Source organism: Heterocephalus glaber, unplaced genomic scaffold, assembly GCF_053883595.1.
Source record: "Heterocephalus glaber isolate CG9 unplaced genomic scaffold, H.glaber_assembly_v1.0 deba00001465, whole genome shotgun sequence".
Lineage (NCBI taxonomy): Eukaryota > Metazoa > Chordata > Mammalia > Rodentia > Bathyergidae > Heterocephalus > Heterocephalus glaber.
This window is the reverse complement of record NW_028258312.1, coordinates 5,712,293-5,737,670: the sequence shown is the minus strand read 5'-3', so window position 1 is coordinate 5,737,670 and position 25,378 is coordinate 5,712,293. Positions and strand designations below refer to the sequence as shown.

The 25,378-nt window shown below is 36.5% G+C and overlaps 1 protein-coding gene across 1 annotated transcript in view; it reads left to right on the top strand.

Annotated features, from left to right (window-relative positions):
- Positions 1–25,378, top strand: part of Man2a1 (mannosidase alpha class 2A member 1) — a 170,146-nt gene that overhangs the window by 38,422 nt on the left and 106,346 nt on the right. Inside the window, exon 5 of the mRNA XM_004841766.4 lies at positions 13,205–13,332. Within this exon, the coding sequence (XP_004841823.2) occupies positions 13,205–13,332 (128 nt within the window). The remainder of the gene's footprint in view (positions 1–13,204; positions 13,333–25,378) is intronic.

The following is a 25,378-nucleotide window of genomic DNA, read 5'->3' as shown; positions in this document are numbered from 1 at the left end:
TTTACTGAGACCTTGTCTGAAAATAAAAAATACGAAAAAAGGCTGGGGATATATCTCAGTTTGAAGGCCCCATGTTCACTTTTTCACTCACAGACACGCACACAGAGGCTAGTGCCATGACACGCACGGCATAGGGTCCGAAGCTGGGGAGAGTGGTATGAGATGAAGAAAAATGAAAAACACCAAGATTATGCTTGAAATCTGGGACCAGGTGTAGCCATAGCTTGTTGGTAGCTAATGCCCGCCTGGAGTCCAGAGTGCTCTTTATTTATAGTGTAAGACAAACAGGAAGAGAAGGCGGGGTAACTAGTGCTATGTGTCCTAGACTGAATGTAGTGTGAGTGTCTCGTGACGGGGCATGCGCAGAAAGGGAACAAGGAAGAAGGATACACAATATAACTGTCTCCCGGGGCTGTGCCATCCAGGATCTACAGTCTTAGTCAAACAAACTGTGTGTCTGTTTGACTTATCTAGTCTATGGAGGAGAAAGGAAGTAGGGAGGAGGCAAAGGAGCATCTTCAGGTGTGGCCTGTGGCAGGCTAGTCCAGTTTTAAATATGTTAAATTGGTTAAATCGTAAGTGCTCCAAAAAGTGTATCAGATGCCTTGAAAAGCATCTGAAGCTTGCTTGTGGAAGTGGGTGTTGGAAAGAGTACAGATTGTTATTGTGAAATCATTGCAAGCATGTTTCCTGAAACCTGATGGGAAGTTGTACAGTAGGTGTGGATGAGTGTGACTCACAACATGTAATTAACTGAGGAAGCTGGTGGATGTTTGACGTGTGTGTATGTCTATGAGGCTCGGGTCACTGGGTACTGGATGCAGTTATCTGCTTTTGCTCAGTATTTCTCAGGGACTAAATTGCACATAAAAAATGCAAAATTTGTTCCCTAATGTGATCATCACTTTGGAACAAATTCCCATTTTTAAAATACTGTAACTGATAATAGCAGAATTGACTGTACTTGTTTTTAGCTGCTGTTCTCTCACTAGCTTCCTTTTATTTTTTTTCTCCTATCTTGATTCATTCATTCATTCATTCAACAAACATTTCCTGAATATCAAGTATGGAACACAGATTATAAGGGCCTGGGCACTCCCAGGCTGGTATTTCTTTTTCTTCATCATAAATTGTACCTTTTATCATTGACAAACTGCATTCTTTTCTCCTTTTAATGACAAATTTTGGAGAGGTAGTTTGGAGTGGTGGTTAAGACTGCCCACCAGGCCAGCCTGCCTGGGTTTAAATCCTCACATTCCCATGTACTGTGGAACTTTGCCAAGTTACTTAACCTCTCTGTACCTCAGTGCCTTTATTTGGCAAAGGGAGGTAATATTGGAATGTGTATTGTTTGATTTTTATGAGGATTGAATTAATACAAATAAGATGCTTAGCACATGTCTGACGCATTTTTAGTTTTAAATTTTATTTGTGGTGCTGAACCCAAGGCCTCATACATGGTAGGCTAGCACTCTACTACTGAGCTCCACTCCCAGATGGATGGACATGTGTTTAAATCCCCAATAAATATTAGTGACTCTTAACTATTTTTACTTTTATTCCACTTAGACACTATATAATTTTTATTTCTGAAGTCATTTTGAGATTCTACATCTTTTACTAGGAGAGTTAATTATAAAATTTATATTTCTGTCCCATTTTAAAAAAGCTTCATTGATAATATTTTCTTAAAACTCTGCTGAGTTACTTTTAGGATTTAAAAAAATTCATCCATGAAGTTGTAAATTTTCATGGAGGTGTATAACTAGGTATGGATAACTTGATTGCTTTCCATCTGTCAGTTCAAACACTTCCTCAACATGTTTTCTGCACTTGTGCTAGTACTTTTGTTTCATGTGTTTTAAAACTCAATTATGTGGTTGCTAAGTATAGTCTCTCCTTTTGATATGCCTTTTTATTTTAATTTCTTTGTTTCATTCACTGCATTTGGGAGATTCTTTGCAAGGATTCTCTCCTCCTCCTTCCTTTGATTCAGTACCCTGTGGCATTGAGTGTGTTCTTTCCTGACTTTGGTAAGTTTGATTCTCTGTTCTTTATATTATTTTCCATGAGGCCAAATATTTTCCACCTTTTATTCATCTGTAAGCAAAAACAGCTTTATCCACACCTGGAATTTATCCCCATCAGAGTACGGCTTCCTGGAAGGCCTTCCTTTTCTAACCAGATACTGTGGGTTTCCTTGTATTTATTGCTACTGGCTGGACGGCATCCTCTTCACCCCATTTCCTTTGGGAAATGGTCTGTCAGGCAGAGAAGCCACATCCTCCATCTTCCTGCCCGTGGTCAGACAGGTCAATCATGACCTGCACTCGATTCATCAGCATAGTAATTCCCAGGGTTTTGGATCTTTGGAAAATGAAGTGAGGCCTGACAGATGGAAGGGAGGGGAGCAGACATGGAGGGAATTTGCAGGTTGTTTCTCATAGCACCTGGCATTCATGAGACTCTTTCTGTCCCATCACATGGTTTCTGTGGTCCTTAGAGTACGGCTTCATTTTCCTCCAGCCCTTTGACCGGCTTGGACTTTTAACCTTGTCCTCAATTATTTGTGCCCAGAAATATTTCCTAACACATTTTCTCTCCAGAATCAATTTGTGTTGCTTGCAAGCAAGAAAGCTAGCTTAGTTCTTTGTTGGAGGACTAGATCCTGGGAGAGGACATGAGCATCAGGGATCTAGCAGCTAGGGATGGCATCTGGGCTATAAATAGGAGCACACAAGGGCAAGAGAGGACCAGGGAAAACCTGGGGAAAGAGTACAGTGACCAGTGATGGTGAATCTTTTAGAACTTACAGTGCTATAAACAGCCCACTCTAGCACATCTGCCATAGATTCACCACCACTGGAGTGAACCACTTATGAACGTCTGTTTCTTTGGTGAAGCTGCTGAGCCTGGGGCTTTCTTTTGTGTAGCTTGTAAGCCAGGTAGATACAGGCTGTGTGAAGAGTACAGGTTAGAGTCCACCTCAGAGGGAAACTGGACTTATTGCCTGTTGTGTTTGATATAAGGCGAGGCCGTACTTGGCTCCCTCCCAGTGTGGCTGCAATAGGGAGCCACCCTCTGCAGCAATCAGATCCCGCAGGTAGAGAGTCTCCTGTAGAATGAGGACTGTGGTTATCGTGGTTTATTTCCGTCCCAGGATTCTTTGCCTGCACAGCCGGGCCTCCAGATTAGGGGCTGTTGTCAGAGTCTCTCAGAATCTCCTCCATTTATGACTTGGGACTCCATACTGATTTTCATATAGGGCAACATGGATTTCAGGACTCATTGAATTCTCTCAGTTCCACTTGTACTGTGTCAGAAACACTGCCGATTGTGTGACATGGGGATGGCTCTTTTCTTTTGATTCTACTGGATGCAAGTTCTTTTTCTTTCTTTTTTCTATTCTGTTAGCCATTTTACTTAGGTTGACCCATAGGAAATTATCAGTATTTGATCACCTTTGGTGGACGAGAACAGGAATTTCGTATGATTCAAGTCAGTGTTTTGGACGGAGGATGGAAAGAGGAGGAGGACAGGTAATGCAAGTGAGAGTCTAGTGTTCAGTTTGTTGCCTTAGTAAACTTTTGAGAGCTGCTTTTTTGGCATTGGAAAATATATACTTATCATTTTCATTGAAGAAAAAACTATTTTGTAACTACATTTGGGCATTGAGTTTTGTTCCTGGTCAGTACTTGCTAAAATTCTCTCCCTTATACCTATAAACTTTCACTTCTATTCACTTAACTACATTTGTGTATAGAACTAGAATAATAACAGCATGTATTTTTCTTACTTGAACAAAATATCTTTAGTGTTAATTGCCTGAAATAGGCAACATCAGTAAGTTTTGGGCAAGACTTAATAGATCTTTAGACTTGCTTCTGTTATTTGAAATTCTTAGCTTGTACCAAGTGACATTACTAATAGAATTTTTTGACTACTACTGAAAAGCTTATGCAATAGCTTGTTTTTCCCATTTTGAAGATGAGCTATGGATTAAATGTCTGTACCTAAATTTGCAAGCTAGCTTTTGCTGGGCAGAACCTGCTAATTCCAGTAGAGTTCCACCTAAGCTTTCATTGTCTCTGAAGAATACCAATTGATTGTGGGAACTTAACAGAAACATAACTGAAATGATCCCCATAATCTATTCTAGCAGTGACTTGTTTGATTCTTCCCCCCTGTGCCAGCAGTATTCAGCTCTCTGAGCTTTTAAAACTGAAAATCTAAATAACTAGAGAGGAATGCGTTACATGCAAACAACATCTAGCTTTCCTTTTTTTTCGTGATCCAAAATAATTTAATCAATTATAGTCATGATATCTATGGGTAACATATTCAGTGGATCTAAAACAAATTTTCTTCCATTAAATAATCAGCACATTTTCTATCTGTACTTGTTTTGTATAGGCTTCATGTTTGGATATTTTCGGCTAGGCTTTTCTTTGGGCTTCATATTTGTGCGATATTGGCTAAATGCAGGTAAATGCTGCATAATGCCTATAATATATCAAAATGTGAACACTTTCAGAGTCAGGCAGCTGAAACATTGCTCATAACATTTCTTTTGATCAACACCCAGTATGTTACATATTTATTGTTCCTCTCTGGGCTCTGAGATATTGGAACAATTTTTACATTGTATCTGATGCTGTTGTTATGACCAATGTATAATGCAGAAACCCATGGAGTGGTTGGAACCTGGAGCACTTTGCGTGTTGACCAGTCTTGACTACCTTCTCTCTGTGTTAATCTTTTCATGTTAAATAAAGCCTACGTAGATTTTATATCTTTATCACACTGTTGGATTTTGTTTCTTTTCTTGCTTAATCTTTCAACCATCTTCTTTTTTCCTGGGATTTTAAGTGAATCTTTCCCCCGTTCCTCTTAACTATCTTTGTTTGCTTTTGTTTTAAAAATTTTATTTATTTTTTAGTTTATTGTTTTATTAGTACACGTTTGCAGTACATATGCCAGTGTTTACATTCCTTGTGGGGAGTTGGTACATGTACACAACATCTTTTTTTCATCCCCTTTCCCTCCCCTTCCGCACTCCTTCCTCTGTCTCTTGATCCTCTTCTCATTTGAGGAAGAGCTCTCTCCTTCCTTCCTATTATCTACCTTTCATTTTGTTCTTTATTTATAATTTGGGTTTCTTATATAAGAGAAAACCCTTTTAGAACAACTAAAATAAAAAAAAAGTCTGATGACAGTAATAATTGGCAAGAATGTACAGAAACTGGATCTCTCGTGTATTTCTGGTGGGCATGTAAAATGGAACAACATTCTATAAAGTATCCAAAGAGTTTTCCAAATTTAGATATATATATATTTTATGACTTAGGAGGCCTACTTCTGGAGATGTACTCAAGAAGGATCCAAAGTCTCACTGTGACTAATCTAGAGGAGACATAGGAGGATGGGTTTTGTTGTTTCATGGACTGTCATTCTTTGATAGTCTAGAAAAAAGGGCAAGGACATTACTTAGTCATATGTTGCTTAAGCTTCATTATATAACCCTGTTTAAATAAGCAGGGGACAAAATTAAAAGTAGAATATTGGTGAGTAGTGGCTCCAAAAACATAGCAGAAGTCAGACAAATTAAGGAGTATTTGGTACAAGCCTTTTATACTTAATATTGGTCTTTAACATTGATCTCTGTTTGTCCACAGATATTTTCATAGCAGACTTTATTCATAGTAACATCAAACTGGAAGCAGTTCAGATGTCTTTATCAATCAGGTGATAAATTTAAAAATTGTGGCATATTCGTGCAATGAAATACCACTTAGCCATTAAAAAATAATTGAAATATACGGTAATATGGATGGATGCTGCAAACATATTAAGCAAAAGTAGTCAGATACAAAAGAGTAAATACTGCATCTATTTTACAGTGTTTAAAAATAGCCTAAACTGATTTATTGTGTTAGAAATCAGAAGGTAGGTCCAAATTATGTTGTGGGGGTGTTACGGAGTAGTCTCCTTCTAAAAATGGCTCACCAAATAAAAGTCAGCAGGCTTTTTGGTGCTCATGTCTCCTTCTGAAGTCGATTTCCAGGTTCTTTTCATCTGGAACAAAGAACTGAATGAAATGAGTGGAAAATGGTAGCAAAGTTTTTTTTGAAAAAGTGAAAGTGAAGATTGAGGGAGAAACTGGCTCTGCAGAGCAAGCTTGAGCCAAAAAGAAGAAGAAAAACACCCTGGAGGATACAGTGTGATGTATCTTGAAGAAACCGTGATAGCAAGCTCTTTATGGCATCTGTGTCCTTTCGTGCCCTCCAAATCTCTAGGAAACCTGGGAGAATTTCTACATACGGGTCTTGGGAGGCAGTGCTGGGATCCCATGGCTCTCTTCCTCGTCATGCCCTGTCTTCTATCTCAGGGGCAGTGGGTGGGCCTACGGGGGAAAGAGTAGGAGGGAAAATGCTATTGGAAATATTCTGCATATTTGAAGTAGCAATTATAGTTGTCAAACATTTCTGAAATTCAAAATAGACATTTTATAATATATCAGTTTAAAATATTTTAAAACATACAGCCATATATATTGTGATATACGTTTATTGAATGCCAAAGATGTTCAGGTAAACTTTGCCTGCTATAAAGTACTGTATGAGTTTAGCACAAAAATGTGTTTTTAAATTCTACTTTTTAACTTACGTGTTTTCTAATGTATTTTGAATGAGAATTGTGTGAAGTAATATTTAGTATACTGTGAGATATTTAAGTTAAAAGTATATTCCTTGCTTATTAAAACTTTTCAGAAATTAATTAAACCATCTAATTTGATAAATATTCTTAAAATAGCAAGAGTATTTTTAAGCTTCAGATTTGTTAGTTTTTAGTATACTTAGAAGAAATTAGGATACAGCATTTAAATTATAAAGATTTTTAAAATTTACTTTTAGGGCTGGGGATTTAGCTCAGTGGTTTTGCCGCCTGCTGTGCAAGCGCAAGGACCAGAGTTAGATCCCTGGTACCAGAAAAAAAAATTTACTTTTAAAAATAATCCAAAATATATAGGAAGAGTTCAGCCACTCTTGTGTTCTTGTTGCTTTATTTCTTTCCATGGGAAGTAGTTGAGCAGATTAATTTATTTCATAGATATATAGGAAAAGATGCATGCGTATACAAATGTGGACAGACATACATGTGTGTATATATCCATTTTACAAATGACAGCATGCTGGCCACAGTGGGGTTTTTTGTTTTTTTGTTTTTTTTAAGTGAATCTTTTATTGTGGCAACTGTACATAACATAAAATCGATGATTTTAATAATATTAAATGTTTAAGTGTACAGTTCACTGACATTAAAGCATTCACATTGTTAGGACCCCATTACTTCCATCAATCCTTGGAACTTTTTCATTATCCCAGACTGAAATACTGTACCCATTAAAGGGTAATCTCCGTATCGCTCCATCTCTTCTCCCAGTTCTTGCTAACCTCTACTCTACTTCCTGTTTCTGTAAGCTCCACTAGGTACCTCATATAAATTAAATTAGGCAGTATTTGACTTTTTGTGTTGCCCTAGTATGTGTCAGAATTTTCTTCCTTTTTAATATTTCATTGTATGTGTGTGTTACGTCACATTTTGTCTAAACCATTTGTTCTATGGATATTTGGATTGTTTCTTCCATTTTTTTTTTGTTTCTTCCATTTTGCTATTGTGAATAATGTTGCTATGAACTTGGGTGAATAATAATCTGTATGAGTCCTTTCCATCCTTTTAAGTATATACACAGAAGTGGCATTGCTAGATCATATGGTAATTGTAGGATTAATTATTGGGGAATCCCCATAGTGATTTCCATAGTGATTATCATTTTATGTTCCACAATACAAGCAACAGGTGGGCTTCCTTCTGCATAGCTTTATCAACTTTTCTTTTGTTTTGTTTTTGTTTTTTAAAAATAATAGCCATCTTAATGAGTGTTTTGCCATGCTTTTAAAACTTGTACCTTGGAGATCCTTTGATAAATTCTATTTATGAATGAGGTTTTATTTAGCTGCTCCCAGCTGATGACCTGTAGTGTTCATTTCTGGTCTCTTGCTAATGCATACAGTACATTTTTTTATTGTTAGTATAAACAGTGTTTTTATCTTTTATACTGTTTTACAGTGTTTTCTGACTTTTTTTGAGTGAGCATGGAAAAAGTATATATGCAACTTATAGTTTGATAGTTGTCACCAGCAGTATATGAGAATACCTATTTCCGTGCATCATTTTCATCACTGTATGTTATGCAACTTTTTGATATTGCTAATATAATAGATGAATGTGCCATCTTCCTGAACTTTTGACTTGCATTTTGTTATAAGTGAGGTTAAATTTCTGGTTTATCTGTATCATATTCTTTGTTTTTATTTGCATTGTTGATACCATTTGCTTACTGTGTCACACTAATAGCACTGAGTCATTAATGGTGAACAAAACAGTTGCGATTCTCTAATGGAGCTTACAGTCTATTGAAGGAAAAAGACAGCAGGCATACACATGTATAGTTAATTTTGGTTATAAATGCTATGAAAGAAAATTCTTGGATTTTATGAAGATAACAGTTTATAGGCGAGGTTTGGATGGGATGTGGTGGCCAGTAATGGCTCCTAATGGATTGATATTGCCAACTGGGCAGGTTGTGTGTGTGTGGGGGGCAAGCCAGGTGCATGGTTGGTGACCTGAAAGAAGTGTGAATGAGATGAAGAAGAAATGGTAAGAGGTGACTCATTTGCCCTATTCCTCTTATACTAACTCTTTAAAGACAGGCATCAACAGTATTCAAAAATACAAATTTCTGCAATTATTATACGAGGGGTTTAAAACAAATCTCATTTTTACTCTAATACCAGATACCATGAGAGGAATATGAATTAATGAATCTGATTAGTAAATGTCTTTAGGGTGCAAGTTGATTCTTTGGGAGTCTCTATCTTTTTGAGTTTTTCATTTAACTAATTTTTTATTTAAGACTGAAACCCTGTACATCATCTTCTATTATTTCATATTTCCCCAAATGTGTGATTACAAATTCAACTCATTTTCTCATGTGAAATTAATTTGGGGCTCTTTGAAGCTTGCTAAATGATGCATTGTTTGCTACTAAGTTGTCTGTAACAATTTCCTCATTAGGGAGAGAAGCTCTTTGAGTGCATCCTTCTGTGTGCGACCAAGTTCCAAATGTCTGATGAGTCTATGTGGGGGAGGAAGGACACTCACAGAAAATGATTTGCAGCTTCTTGTGCTCTGCGTTAAATTCTTAAGTGTAAATTCTGCATCTTGGGCAAAATGAGCAGTGACATATGCTCAGCTTAATTTTGATCAGTTATTCCCTTAAGCTTCCCCAGCATTGAAACAGAAATATATAGAAGTATGTTAATGTCTTTTACCAATAGTTACAAGTCAACTCACCGTTGTAAAAAAAGTGAGTGCAAGTATTGTTAATTTTGAAAGTTAGTGCCCAGCTTCCCAGTTTCTGGATTTGATGGGTGAGTGTACTCCTTTGTTTCTCTCACTTTCCCCAGGCCTTTTCCCTTATGCCTGTGTGTCTCATGTTTATTAGGAATGATCATGAGGCGAACACATAAAAAGCTTGCCAGAAATAAAAAAAATGTCTTAGTAGAAACTAGGTATTAATTAGATTGTAGGGGTAGGCATGGGTGTTTTGGTTATGTTTTCCTTTGACTTTTTTTTTTGGTACCCGGGATCCAACTTGGGTCCTTAGGCCTGTGGGGCAAGCGTCAGAACCACTGAGCTAAATCCCTGGCTCTCCTTTGACTTTTATAGAAATGGCCCAATTGATGGTTGCTGAAGACTAAGTGAATGAAAATACTTTGGAAGTATTTGTTCTGTATTTGCCTGTATTTGTTCTAAGTAAATTTTTCTGTGTATATACCTTTTCTCTTACTATTTTAATTATTAAAGTCTTGAAATACAGTTATAGTCTGTCTTAATTTTATTAGAATCAGTACCAATTATAAGTATGATGGGTTTTTGTAGGCTCACATTTAATTTCCATCATTGCTTGTAAATACGTTTAAAATATTTTCTGATACAGTGTTTCTGTAAGAAGTTCAGCCCTGTTCTTTGGAACTGTCGTTAAATAATGAAGATCATTGCTATGGGTCTTAATATTTAGGTCAACAGCTTTCCTCGTTTTTTGGTATCATTTTCGTTTTTCTCTCATTCGTCAAATACATAAGTGCTTATATATGTTCTGAAATGAAGGGCACACTTGTATACCTCAGAAGTTTCTGTGTTTTTGTTTATTTTTTAAATAGTCATGTGGCATGCATTTTTATCTTAACACAGTAAATATTTTATATCACGTTCCTGCCTTTAAGAATCTTCTGGTTTAAAATGTTTTTATTTTTAGATCTTTCTAATTGACCTTTGACTCTCCATTTCATTTTTTCCACCCTTGCCACCCTTTTCAACCTCTTTTGGTTACCCCAAAGCTTAATTTTTATAGAGGCCCCTTTTCCTGAGCTTACTTTTCTAGTGCAGGTAGTTCCTTTTGTATATATCCTACTATCATCTTATAGCCCAGGTCAAATTGACATTTCCTTACCCCGTAGAGTGACTTTTCTTCTCAGCTTTCCTCCACTGTCTGTGTATTAATACTGCCCCTCTACTAGACACCCAAGTCATATTCGCTGTAATCCTCATAGCTTCCTTCATTTCCCAGTTCCCATCTTTTCATGGCATGTCTCCTTTCTCTTCTTCCTCCTCGATATTTTTGCCATTACCATATTTAGACATATCACTTCACACCTGTAACTGAAACTCCATTCTTACTGACTCTCCCCTTCCCAACTCATTTTCACGTCTGTGAGCTTGATGTAGTATGACTTTATGTAAATACTACTATTATACTGAGAACCTCATTCATTGATTGCTCAAAGCAAGCTTCTCAGTGCGGAGCATGGAAATGTGAACAAAACAAAGTGTGCTAGTCCCTGCTGTCTTGAAGCTTCTGTTCTAATGGTGTGAGGAGGAAGAAGGAGGAGGTATTTTGGGTCTTGATAACGACCATGATGTGACTGAGTGTGAGGGTGCAGTGGAGCATTGATTTAGGTTGGGTATTCATGGAGACTTCCCTGGATGAGTTATGTTTGAGTTGAAGTGAAAGCAGCTGGATCCAGCCATGTCGGGAAACAGAGAAGAAAACAAAGTGCTGAAAGAAAATTAGCGGGAGGCTTAGTCTTTAAAATAACCATTGTGTACAGATGCGTGTATACCATTTAAAGTAGCATCTCAGGCATCTTTAGGAGGGGGAAGGATCCATTATTTACAAATGGAGCTGGCAAAATTAGCTGCTATATATAATGTGTGATTCTTTGTTCTGTTGACTGTTCTTAGAGTTCCATTCATGCCTGGGGGGTAGGAGTTATGCAGCAAAATAAAACATTGATGAAAAAAGAAAAATTCCATTTGGGGAGTTATTCCTTTTTAAATTTTTGTTTAAGTTTTTAAAATCTATAGTTCCTAGATCTTAATTCAAAATCGGCATAGAATTTGCTTTTGACCAATTCATGTCTGAAATTTTACAAAGGATATGTTTATTAGAATATGAAACAGTGATGTTGACTTTCCACATGGGATTTTCTGAGTTTAAATCCCAAACTGTGCTCGTATCTCAGGTTGTGAAGCACACTGTTGGTCATAAAGCATAAGGGATAATCAGGTCCATGACCTCCAAGAGGCAAAAGTTCATTGGGAGGTTGGGTGGGACACAATAGCCTTGGGTTTATTTATGTTCTGGAAGAAAGATAATTTGTAAAATTTTCTAGCTTCTTTTATAAGTTCTTAATTTCTTCCATTGAGAATATGATGTTTATTATTTTAGTTTCTTTTGAGACACTGTAATGAGTCATCATATTCTATATATGAAATGATTAGTTGGCAGTCCCCATGACTATATGAATTTAATTCTTTGTATTTTATGTAAGGAATTTTTAATTTGGGGGAAATTTTGTCTGTTGTCTATGCCGTCACTGTGTATTGTCATGCATCTGTTTGAATAAATCACATGCTGTGTTAATGCTGGGGTTTCTGTTACATACTTTTTAGGAAAATATCCTTTGTGCGTTTGACTTTCTTCAACTAAATCTGGCTCTGTAGTTGACTGTCAGTTTTATGTATCTGGTGATATATATCCTGTACACTTATTAAAATTTCCCTGCTGCTTTTTGAAATTTTTTTTTTTTTTTTTGGTACTGGGGATTGAACTCGGGTCCTTGCGCTTGCTCAGCAGGCGGCGAAACCACTGAGCTAAATCCCTAGCCCTTTCTGAAATTTTATACTGCTGCCCAAATCATCTTGTTGCGAGCTGATAGGTCTATGAAACTTAAGGTATTTGCTTAAATTCTTGACTTTCATACTTTATTAGACACTTTTCACATTTTAAGATATTATTTTTTCCTTCTCAGAGAAAAGTTCTTATAATCAATTTTGCTAGAGGTGGGTGTCTTGTTGCTTTGCATGATATTGTGGCAAAGGAATAATACAATAGGCAAGTAATGAAATGTTAGACTTTTGTATTCGTTAATGAAAAATAAATTAGCCTACATTTTAACTAGATCTGGAACAAAGTGTGTTAATCATATTTTTTGGTGTAATCTGCATTATTAACTTATCATGTTACAAGGATTAAAGTCAATACTGATTTTTTTTAATGTTGGAATATTAAAACAACCATTTTTCAAGTGTCAGTCCTCTTGTGAATACCTGTCAAGCATGTACCCTGAGCAAAAGGTTGCTAGGCCCTCTGTAACACTCAGAAATAAATCATGTGGGCAGGGGATTTAGCTCAGTGGTTCCGGTGCCTGCCTTGCAAGCGCAAGGTCCCAAGTTCGATCCTTGGTACCAAAAAAGAGAAACCATATGTGGCTTCTGATGGCAAAAGATTTTGTGGATATGTGGGATATTATACTCCTGGGGAAGGGAACCTCAGATGTGAGCTGCCCAGCTTTGCCTGGGAACCTAGGGGTCACCTAAGGCACTTTACTAAGGGTGTTTTATCACTGGGGCTTTGGAGTTGAAATTCATTCACTGGTTGAAAAAATAATTTTTTAAACGTCTAACATAGATGGTGGCTGTTTTAAAAGCTGTCCTTAAATGTTATGTTATTTTAATTTTTTACTTGGACTTTTCTTAATACAATATTTGTTAATATAGTCTCTTATTATTTTCCTAGTTTGCTACAAAATGGTCAGTTGGAAATTGTGACAGGTGGCTGGGTCATGCCTGATGAAGCTACTCCACATTATTTTGCCTTAATTGACCAACTTATTGAAGGACATCAGTGGCTGGAAAAAAACCTAGGTATGTATTGGTGTTTTTCCCTTTCATGTGAGCTATTTTGGGCAATTATTTTTATAGAATGTTAGGTTAAGGCTCTAATTTAATTTTATTTTTTAAAAATTAATTTTATTGGTACATTTCAGGTATACAATATAATGACATTCATCATTGGAAATTTGCACCTTTACGTAATCTCTCTTGGTTCTTATTTGTTTGCCCATTCAATTGCCCTCCCTTCAACCCCTCCATTCCTCCCTATTTACCAAGACTTTGTTTCCATTTTTCCATTTTCTCATATTAATTCCATTCCCTTTGCTTTCCTCTACCCCTCCTACTTCCTCTTCCCTTTTGCCCCTTTTCTTCCTATTTCATATTATCTATTGTACCTTTTAGTTTATTGACATTTTCAGTTTCTCACACTAGAGGAACTATTCGGTATCTACACATGTATGTCCTATTTGTTTCACTTAAGAGTATTGCCTCAATGTGCATCCACTTATCTATAAATGTCTCTAGTTTCTCATTTTTTATGGCTGAGTAGTACTCCACTTTATAAAAAAATCACATTTTCTTTATCCAGTCTCCAGGTGATGGGCAGTTGGGCTCCTTCCAAGTTTTAGCTATTACAAATTGTGCTGCTATGAACATGGGTGCACAAATATCACTGTGGTATGATTCTTTTAATTCTTTTGGGAAGATCCCTAGCAGGGGAATAGCTGGATCAAATGGAACTTCCTGTCCTAGTTCTTTGAGGTATCTCCATACTGATTTCCACAGTGGTTGCACCAGTATACACTCCCACCAGCAGTGGAGCAGAGTTCCTCTTTCCCCACAGCCCTGCCAGCATTTGTTATTGATTGATTTTATGATAGCAGCCTTTCTTTTTTGGAGTGAGATGGAATCTCAGTGTTGTTTTCATTTGCATCTCTTGAATGACCAGTGATGTTGAACATTTTTTCCTATGTTTATTTGCTATTTTTACTTCTTTGGCAGAGAAATGTCTGTTCATTTCAGATGCCCATTTTTGGATTGGGCCATTAAATTTGGGAGGTCTGATTTTTTAAAGTTCTTTATAGATTCTAGATAGTAGACCTTTGTCTGAGGGACAGTAGGTGAAAATTTTTTCCCACATTGTGGATTGTTTCTTCACACTACTGGTGGTTTCTCTTGCTGTGCAGAAGCTTTTTAATAAGAAGAGATCCCACTTGTTGATTATTTGTGCTAGTTCATGGGCAGCTGAGATTTTGTTCATAAAATCTTTTCTAATACCATTGTCTTCAAGAGTTCTACCTAAACTCTGTTCCAGCAGGTTCAACATTTCTATTTTAATATTTAGATCTTTAATCCGTTTGGATTTTAGTTTAGAGCATGGTGACAGTTGGCAAGTTGAAACCCAATTTCTCCAGCACCATTTATTAAAGAGGCTATGTTTCCTCCAATGAAGGTGTTTGGCTCCTTTGTCGAAGATGAGGTGGCTAAGTGTATCTGGAATTGTTTCTGCATCTTCTGATCTGTTCCACTGGTCTCAAGTCTGTTTCTTTGCCAGTACCATGCTGTTTTTATCACAGTAGCTTTGTAGTATAGTTGCAGGTTGGGGGTTGTGATACCTCCTGCCCTGTCTCTGTTACCTAGAATTGCTTTAGCTATTCTGGGTCTCTTCTCGTTCCAAATGGATTTTTGGATTGTTTTCTCAAGGTCCATGAAGTATGCTGCTGGGATTTCAATTGGGATTGCATTGAATCTATATAGCAATTTTGTAAATATGGCCATTTTCACTATGTTGATCCTTCCTACCCAGGAGCAAGGGATGTCTTTCCATTTTCTGATATTGTCTTCAATCTCTCTTTTCAGAGTGCTATAGTTTTCAGAGAAGAGGTCTTTGATTTCTTTTGTTAGGTTGATTCCTAGGTATTTCAATTTTTTGGATGCTATTGTGAAAGGAATTGTTTGCCCTATTTCTCTCTCAGTGAGTCTGTCATTTGTGTAGAGGAAAGCTATTTATTTTTGTGTGTTGCCCTTGTATCCAGCTACTTTACTGAATTTGGTTATTAATTCTAGAAAACTTTTGGTGGAGTTCTTGGGGTCTTCTATATAGAGTATCATGTCATCTACAAATAATGACAATTTGACTTCTTCATTTCCTATCTTTATTCCTTTTATTTCTTTCTCTTGTCTAATTGCTGTGGCTAATGTTTCCAAGACTATATTGAACAGTGATTGGACTTCCTTGTCTTGTTCCTGATTTTAGTGTGAAGGATTTCAGTTTTTGTCCATTTTAGTATGATATTGGCTGTTGGTTTTGCATAGATGGCTTTTATCAGAGTGAGGTAGAGACCACCTATTCCAAATTTTTGTAGGGATTTTATCATAAATGCATGTTGGATTTTGTCAAATACTTTTTCTGCATCTATTGAGATGATCATATGGTTTTTGTCCTTGGCTCTATTAATATAGTGTATTACATTGATTGATTTGCATACACATGTTGAACCATCCTTCCATCCCTGGGATGAATCCCACTTGGTTAGGGTGTATGATCTTGTTGATGATCTTCTGCCTTCTGTTTGCCAGTATCTCATTAAGGATTTTTTCACCTATGTTCATTAGTGAGATTGACCTGTAGTTCTCTTTTTCGGTTGGATCTTTCTCTGCTTTGGGGGTCAAGGTGATGCTTCCAGGAATAAATTCAGGAGCATTGCTTCCCTTTCAATTTCATTGACGAGTTTAACGAGTAGTGGCAGTAGTTCCTCTCTAAATGTCTTGTAGAATTCAGCAGTGAAGCCATCAGGACCTGGGCTTTTCTTAGTTGGTAAGTTTTTAATTACGTTTTCAATTTCATTGATTGATATTGGGTTGCTTAGAAGTTTTAGGTCTTCTTCATTCAACTTTGGTAATTAATACTTATGTAGGAATCTGTCCATTTCTTCTGTGTTTTTCATTTTATTGGCTTACATGTTCTCAATGTAGGTACTGATGATCCTTTGGGTTTCCCCTGGGTCTGTTGTAATTTCACCCTTTTCATTCCTAATTGCATGGATTTGGGCCTTTTCTTTCCTTTTTCTGATAAGGTTGGCTAAGGGTTTGTCAAGTTTGTTTATTCTTTTGAAGAACCAACTCTTGGCTTCATGGATTTTTTTGTATCGTTTTCTTAGTCTCTGTTGCTCTGATCTTTATAATTTCTTCCCTTTTATGAGCTTTGGTTTTCTCATGCTCTTCTTTTTGTAGAAGCTTGAGGTTCAGCATCAGGTTGTTTAATTGAGCTTGCTCTGTTTTCCTAATATCAGTATTCACTGCTGTGAATTTCCCTTGTAAGACTGCTTTCATTGTGTCCCATAGATTCCAGTATGTTGTATTGTTATTGTCATTTATTTGTAGGAACTGTCTGATTTCTTTTTTAATTTCCTCTGACCCATTGGTTATGCAAAAGTGTGTTTTTCAATTCAAAAAGTCTTTTGCAGTTCTGCCTATTTTGCTTAAGTCTTCTCCCTCATTTTCTTCATGATGGTGAAGATGACCTGGGTAGCTGAGCCTCATTTTAATGTAGTAACCAGAAGTAGAAATTTTTCTTAAATTTTAAGTGATTGGCCCAACTTAGGTATGGTTCTTATCTCTGATCCAGTTACTGTGTCCAGGGGTAAGAAGTTGAAATCATGGAGACCTAGCCAGGATGATGGTAGTGGTGATGGAGATTGTGGAGGGCAGGGTCCGCCACACTTGAACTGTGTGGATTGATCATGGAATAGGCCAGGTTTGACAGATTTCTACCACAAGAAATGACAAAGTGGAAGCTGGATTTATAAAATCCGTAAAGAACTCATAAAAGCTTAGGAATAATTGAAAGGTAATACTTGCTTTCTGTAAAATGGTACATAATTCTTTTCAAATATTTCATATCTCAGTATAATTAGTTTTCTTTATGGTAACCTCATGCTTTTCAATTGTAGTTGTTTCTTAGTATTTTATTTTATTTATTTTTTATTTTTTTGGTACCAGGGATCAAACTCGGGTCCTTAGCTTGCAAGGCAGGCAGTGGAACCACTAAGCTAAATCCCCGACCCTCTTAATATTCTATTGCTTAAATTTTTTGTTAGTGATAAAATTCCGCACTTTATTAATTTTTTATTTCCTTTGTACTTTGACATAATTTCAAATTTAAAAACAGTTGTAAGAGTGCTGAAAGAACCCCCATAAAACCTTCATACAGATTCACCAATTATTAAAAGTTTGACACATTTGCTTTATTTTTCTCTTTCCATATTCTTGTTGTTGTGGTTGTGGTATAATACCTGTGCAGAAAAGTGTGAACAGAGCAAGCCCATATAGGCCTTGCTTTTAAGGTTGGCCCTACCATGGGGGACTTGAATTTTGAAATGGTAAGAGCAGCTCACTATTTTAAACTGTTTAAATGTTTGTTCACACAGTGTAGTGTATGCCAAAACTTGCTTTCCTTCTGGGAGTCTGGAATCTTAGTGTGTCCTAGGCAGAGTGTACCTAAATGATCAACTCTTGGTAGAAACCTAGGGCACAGAGTGTCTGGACCATTAATTGTAATTTGTCAGCTTGCCTGGATGGAGAAATGTCTAGTATGTTTTTAAAGCACTCTTCTGAATGTGTCAGGATGGCTCTTCGGGTAGTAGATAGGTTTCTTGCTCTTTTTCTCTCTGGCCCTATATCCTTGTTGTACTTCTAGGTCACTATAAACTAAGGATCTTTGCTCTACCTACCCTTCTTACATGATGTTTCTACCTTGGAATCACCTGGCCATGAGCTGAATCCCATGAAATCATGAGCTTCTAACGTATGCCCTAGTGACTGGAAAGCTGACTAATACAAAAAATTGGTACTGAGAATGGGGTTGTTTTTGTAACTATACCTGAATGTGTGGTTTCAAAACCTTTGGAACTGGATTGTAGGAGACATTTGTAAAGGTTTGGAGATGCAGGTTAGAGAAACTTTAGAGTGCTGTAAAGAGCCTGACATTATTCTGATCAGATCCCAGAAGAACAGAATGCTGATAGGAGGCTTCATTTGGGAACAACAGCTCCATTGGCAGGTCAGTAGAAGCCATTTATGTCATATTTTGGCACAAAAGGTATATATACATTTTGCTCATATCCTGAGACTTTGCAGGAGACTGAGATTAAGGACACTGGACTGATTGATTTGGTGGAGGAAATTTCAGGGCAGCCCAGTGTTCAGGTTGTGGCATATATACTGCTGGCTACGTTTAGCCAGATTATAGTGAGACATGGGAACAGAAAAACCAAGCAGAATAATTTGCAAAAAGAAGGTATGGTTGCTGAAGAGATTAAGACCATTAAAAATGTAGCCAAGTACTTTGTACAGGGTCAAAAAGAATGATGCCTTGAAGACATCTCATAAATCAGCAAGACCCCACATATTGCACACTCAGCTTTTCATGTACAGATTCTCTGTTACCTGTGCTTGAAAAGGGCCTCCCCTCCTACAGAACTGGCTTTCCAGGATTCATTTTATTATGCTTAGCTATTTAGGCTGTAGAGAAATACTGGCTACTGCTTGAGCTGACAGGAGACCTTGGCCGTATCCACATGATGCTGGTTTTCCTGGCATAGAGAGTGCAAGAGTTGTGAGATACAGGAGGATTCCATCCAGACTTCAAAGGAAGGCCTGAAAGGCCATTCAGTGGGCCCTTAGGAGGGCACTGTGTAAAGTTGTGGGAATGAAGCCAGGCATGCAGCAGAGACCCCAGAAAGTTGGAGATGCCAGGAACATGGAATATTTGCTGAGAAAAGCTGCAGACTGTCAGTGGAGCCAGTCAAAGAGAGAGGCCATGTTGGCTGTAATCAGCAAGACCATAGGGGTGTGGCACTCCTATCTCATTGTCATATACCCAGGATGCTGGCCATGGAGGTATAGGACTTAATGTTTGCCCTACTGCATTTTGGTCTTAACTTTGGTCTGATTCCTTCCTATCCCCTATTCTACCCTTTCAAATAGGAACATCTACCCTGTGCCACTGAACCTGGGGCTTATGTAACCTGTATTAGATTTTTACAGAGGTTCACACCTAAGAATTTGACTTGATTCTCGGAAGAGATTTTGATTTGTACCTTTGAAAGGAAGGGGAGTGCAGATCGCAAGTTAGTTGTTATCATGTCAGATGGAATTATGAACTTGCTACTGTTTTTATTTGGAGATTAAAATATAGTTTAAGGAAATATTTGTGTGTCAGCTTGACATGGGGTGAATTATGATCCTTAATCAGGATGCATAATCTTTATGGGACTAAGAAATGCCTACCAGATTGGTGAAATACATGTCTTGGTGCGTTTGAGTGGGTCATGGAGGTGTGGCCCTGGGTACTCTGTTTGGTCCTTTGACCTTTGCTGTCTGGTGCTGCTGACTTTCTCTGCCTTGCAGCCACTGTGGACTCATCTTGTTTTTTATGGTTTCTCTTTAGTAAATCATAAGTAAGTATGACAGTATGCTGAGACTTCTAACTTTTCTGTCACCAAACTTAGGAGTGGTGTTAGATTCCCTTATTCATTGGCCTCTCATATATCTCAGCTTTGGATTTTTCTTTGTTTCCAGCTTTTATTAAAGTATAAGCATGCTTGCTCTGCCGCCCCCTCCCAGCATGATGTTTCTGCCTTGGAGCCAGCCAACCATAGACTGAATCCTCTGAAATTGTGAGCCAAATTAAACCTCTCCTTCTTTAACTTATTGGTGTTGGATATTGTGTCTCAGTGATGAAAGAGCCCTCAACTATAGCAGACTGTCATGGTTTTCCATGGTTTATGGTGTTTCATAGGTATTGTCACAGATTGGTACTGAAAGAATTAAACACATACTGTGTGACTCCACAAAGAGGACTCTTAGAAGCTCTCATCAAATCTCTCTGGACTCTGTTCCGTGTACCTTTTTCTTTTGCTCATCTTGTTGTTTATGCTTTCTTTGTACTATATCATAACTGAGTCTGACAATATGCTGAGACTTTTAAGTTTTCTCAGTCACCAAATCTACGAGTGGTGTTAGATTCCATTATTCAGTGGCCCCTTATGCACCTCAGCTCTAGATTTTTCTTTGTTTCCAGCTTTTATCACAGTACAATTTGCATGCTGTATAATATCTAAATGTTAAATATGGAGTAAATTTTGAAAAATGTATTTACCCATTTAATACATTTTCACCACCCCGGGCCGGGGATTTAGCTCAGTGCTTCCGCTGCCTGCCTCGCAAGCACAAGGACCCAGGTTCTATCTCTGGTACCAAAACCAAAACCAAAACCAAACGAAAAAACAAACAAGCATTTTCGTCACCCCAGAAAGTTCTCTTATTTCCTCATCTCTTACCTGCAGCCAGTTCTCTGATTTCTGTCACTGTAGTTCTGCCTGTTGAAGAACTTGTTTGTGGTTGCAAATAGTATGTACTCTTCGATCTGGTTTCTTTTCTCAGTGTAATTGTTTTTACGCCTTTATTGAGATGTATTTTAAACACCATAAAACTCATTCATTTAAACTGTGCAGTTCAGTGGTTTTTACATATTCAAAGATGCAAAACCATCACCACAATATATTTTTAGAACTTTTTCAGCATCCCCCCAAAAAAACCTATCCCCATTAATAGTCACCTTCATGGTTCCTCCCTTCCACTCCCCTGTCCCAGGCTACTAATCTGTTTTTTAGGTAAAGTCTTCCCTCAATATTTGTGGGTGATTGGTTTTAGAACTCCTCATAGATAGCAAAATACAAGTTCCTTAAATAAAATGACACAGTGTTTGCATATAACCTTTGCACATACTTCATTCCACATACTTTAAATCATCTCTAGATTACTTATAATACTAGTACAGTGTAAATGCTATGTAAATAATTTGTAGGGAACAATAATAATAAGTCTGTACATGTTTAGTACAAATACAGTTTTTCCTCCTGAATATTTTGGATCTCTGCTTGGTCAAATTCACAGACGTGGAACCTGTGGATACAAGGGGCAGTTGCATGTTGTATTTGTCTCTTCTGGACTTTTCATGTAAATGGAAGCTTCCCACATATGACTTTTTATAACTGGCTCCTTTCTTTTAGCATAATGGTTTCAAGGTTCACCCGTGATGCAGCATGAAGCTACAACAGTGCTTCATTCCTTTTCATTGCTTGATAAAACTTTGTTGTGTAGATATCTCACATTTGTTTATCCATTGCTTAGTTGATGGACATGTTTCTTCTTTTGGGTTATGATGATTAGTGCTGTTACATGTATGTAAAAGATTTTGTGTAGATATGTTTTCTTTTCATTTTCATATACAGTGGACCCTTGACTTACGAACTCGATCGATTCCTGAGGGAGGGTTGGTTATAAGTCAAGACAGCTTTTTTTATTGTAGCCATTCTAGTACATATGAAATATCTCATTGTGATTTTGATTTGTATTTCCCTAATAACTACCAGTGTTAATTTTTTTTTCATGTATATGTTGGCTACTTCCAAATCTTTGGAAAAATGTTTATTCAAATTCTTTGCCTAATTTTTAACCGAAATATTTGTCTTTTTTGCTGTTTTGTAGGAGTCCTTTATATATTCTTGGTAAAAGTCATGTCAGATAAAGATTTGCAAATATTTTCTTCCATTCTGTGGATTCTTTGCTATCTTGAAGGTGATCTTTTTTTTTGGTACTGGGGATCAAACTCGGGTCCTTGCACTTGCGAGGCAGGCGGTGGAACCACTGAGCTAAAATCCCTGGCCCTTGAAGGTGTTTTTTGATATATACAGTTTTCTCTTTTTTTTGAAGGGGGGGATGAGGTCTCACTATCTTGCTCAAGTTGGTCTTAAATTCAAGGCCTCGATCATTTTCCTGCTCAGCATCCCAAGTAGCTGGAGCTCTAGGTGTATACTACTGTGCCCAGAAAGACTTTAAATTTTGAAATCCGTTTTATCTGTTTTTTGCTTTTGTCATTTGTGCTTTGATGTCTTAGAAAGAAACTATTCTCTACTCCAAGATTCTGAAGATTTGTCTTTTTTTCAAATAGTTTCATGGTTTTAGCTCTTTTATTAGGTATATGACCCATTTTGAGTTAATTTTTCTGTATAATATGAGGTAGGAGTCCATATTCTTTCTTTTACATATTACTAGCCAGTTGTCCCAGTACCCTGTTGAAAGATGACTCTTTGCTCATTGAATTGTCCTGGTGCTCTTGCTGACAGTCAATTTGCCATAAATGTGAGGCCTTCTGTCTGAACTCTTTAGTCATTGATTTATGTCTTTCTCTTTGTGGCAGTACTAAATTGATTTGATTACTGTACAGGGTGGGATAAAAATATGGTGACTGTTAAAATTAAAAGATTATTACAGTAAAAGGCACATTACCATTAATTCCCCTCAAATTCCTCTTCCCTCACTTCAAACACACTTGTTCTATCACTCTTGTCATTTTATGAAGCAGTTCTGGAAGTCTTTGTTGTGTGTGTCAGTAATTCATGGTTTTTTATATCTGGGAAGTATTTCATTGCTTATCCAGCTTCCTCTTGAACATTTGCTTTCAGTTTTTAGCTGTCATGACTCATGGTACAATAATCATTATTTGTCCACAGGTCTTTCTGTAGGCATGTTGTGGATAAATACCACGAATAGATTGACATGGTTGTATGATAGATGTATGTTTAACTTTATGGGAACTTTGAAAGAGGATTTCAGAGTGGTTGTACGATTTTATACTACCAGCAATGAATTAGAATTCTGGGTGTTTTACATTCTTGCTAACACTTGGTTGTCTTCTTGTCATAACTGTTTCCACTAGTGGCTATATAGTGATATTTATTGTTGTTTTAACTTGCATTTCTTTGATGATTAATGATATCGAGTACCTTTTCTTGTGCTGACTGGCCAGTGATATGCCATACTTAGAATTTTCTAAATCTTTTACCTTCTTCGTGATTGGGTTTTTGTCTTTTGAGTTGCACATAATCATTTTATGTTCTGAATATAAGCTGTTTTTCACATATATGCTTTATGCATATTTTCTCTCAGCTTGTGATTATTGTTTTTAGTGGTGTTTTTTCATTTCTCTTAACCAATTAATACCAGTTTATAAAAATGTTTTTTATTTGTATTTGTATGTGTGTGATTGTATAAATCTTCTAATTAGCAAGTTCACCCAATCTTTTTACTATTAGTAATGTTTTATATAATTTCTCATTATGGTATTATGTAATATCTTAAGAAAATTGTAGGTCTAGGAATAGACTATAGAGTGGTTGCCTCATTAGGTTTGAAATAAATAAATAAGTGAAAAAAATTGTTTCATCTTTTTAAATATATATACACACATATATTAGCATTTAGACTATATATCTGTTTGCACTACTCAAAAATATTAACAATTACATATGATAATGATAGTACCTTTCTTGTTTCCTCTGTCTCTGTCTCCCTCTCCTCTCTGCCCCCCCCATACATATATGTATATGTATATTTTTCCCCTGGGTGGGGTTGAGACAGGGTCTTGCTATGTATGTAGTTCAGGGGGGTCTTGAACTCACTATGTAGCTCAGGGTGGCCTTGAACTCCTGGTAATCCTCCTGCCTTAGCTTCCTGAGTGCTAGGATTACAGGCATGTGCCACCATACCCAGATTCTTGTTCTATATTTTTAAAGGAAATAATTTAGCTATACTAAATATCATTATCTGTTATTTTATGGTAGATATTTTTTATAGTGGTACATTGTTTAGTACTTTTCAGTTAGCAATACATATTGAATATTGCTGGAATTCTTTTAAATATCTATTAGCATTGTATGGTTTTTCTAATTTGTTCTATGAATATGATCACAGTTTGCTCAATTAAAAAGTCATTGACTTCCCAGAATAAATCCCTTTTGGTTTTGGTGCTATTGAGTTCAATCTGTTTAGTGTTTCTTGTTTATGATTTTTATATCCATTTTCGTAAGTGAGATTAGTTTTCTTTTTTAATGTGCTATATTCATATGAATTATTTATTGGTTTATGAAACTTAATACAATATTTGAGTAGCATTGTATCCTTTAGTTTCTATGAATTTTATGCATATTTGAGAAAATTACTACTAAAATTTTATACCTACGGGGTCTTCGGTTGGAGATGTTTTGATAATGCTAAAACCTTCTCCATGATTATTGATATAATCTGATTTACATCTAAAATATAAATTAAAAATTATTTTATTAGAAAAATTTTAGCAACATTTTAAGTATTTAGAATATAAAATAATAATTGTATGTGAGAATCTTTGTTTCAAACAAAGTTATGCAAACAATATTCAATATGGGAAAATATGAAAAAATAATGTATATTAACAGAAAGTGAGAAAAAGTCCTCATTACCTGCTGTTTATGTATTACTATTTTGTGATATATAACATAATATTTGGGACTTTTCTAAATGTATTTATTTATAAAATTTGGAGTTTTTATATTATACTTTCCCCACTTCCCCATCCTCCTTTTAAAAGATACTATTTGTGAGATGTCAAGGAAAACCCTGGCAGGATGCCGAATTTCTCTTTAGTCTCTCCTTAGCCCTCATCTCCTTTTGTATTAGAGTTTCAACAAATATAGTTTATATTCTCTCATTTCTGTATCACTGCCTTTCCGGGCTTCTTCACTCCACTGCAGCTAGGTTGCTACACAAGTGGTTTTGGTATGGAAGAGACTGTCAGTGATGCTACAGTTGCTAAATGGAATAGATGCTAAGCTCTCAGATGTTACTGAAACATTTCATGTTGATTTTCATCTTGCTTGTAAGCTTATTCTCCTTTGTTATTTGTATTACATGTACTTCATTTTATAATCTAATTTTGATATAATTTCAAACTTATACAAAGTTATATGTCCGTACTTAGGGAGGACTCCTGTATGTTCTGAGACTCCTGTGCTTACTCTTCTGAGTAATTTGAGAGTAACTTAGAGGGACCATGTCTGCTTGTCTCACTTCGTAGTGTATTTCCTCAGAAATAAGGGCACTTGTAAACTTAGAATGCAGTTATCAAATCATATAGGTTAACAGTGATACAATAGGACAATTTAGTTCATAGGCTCTATTTAAATTTTATCAA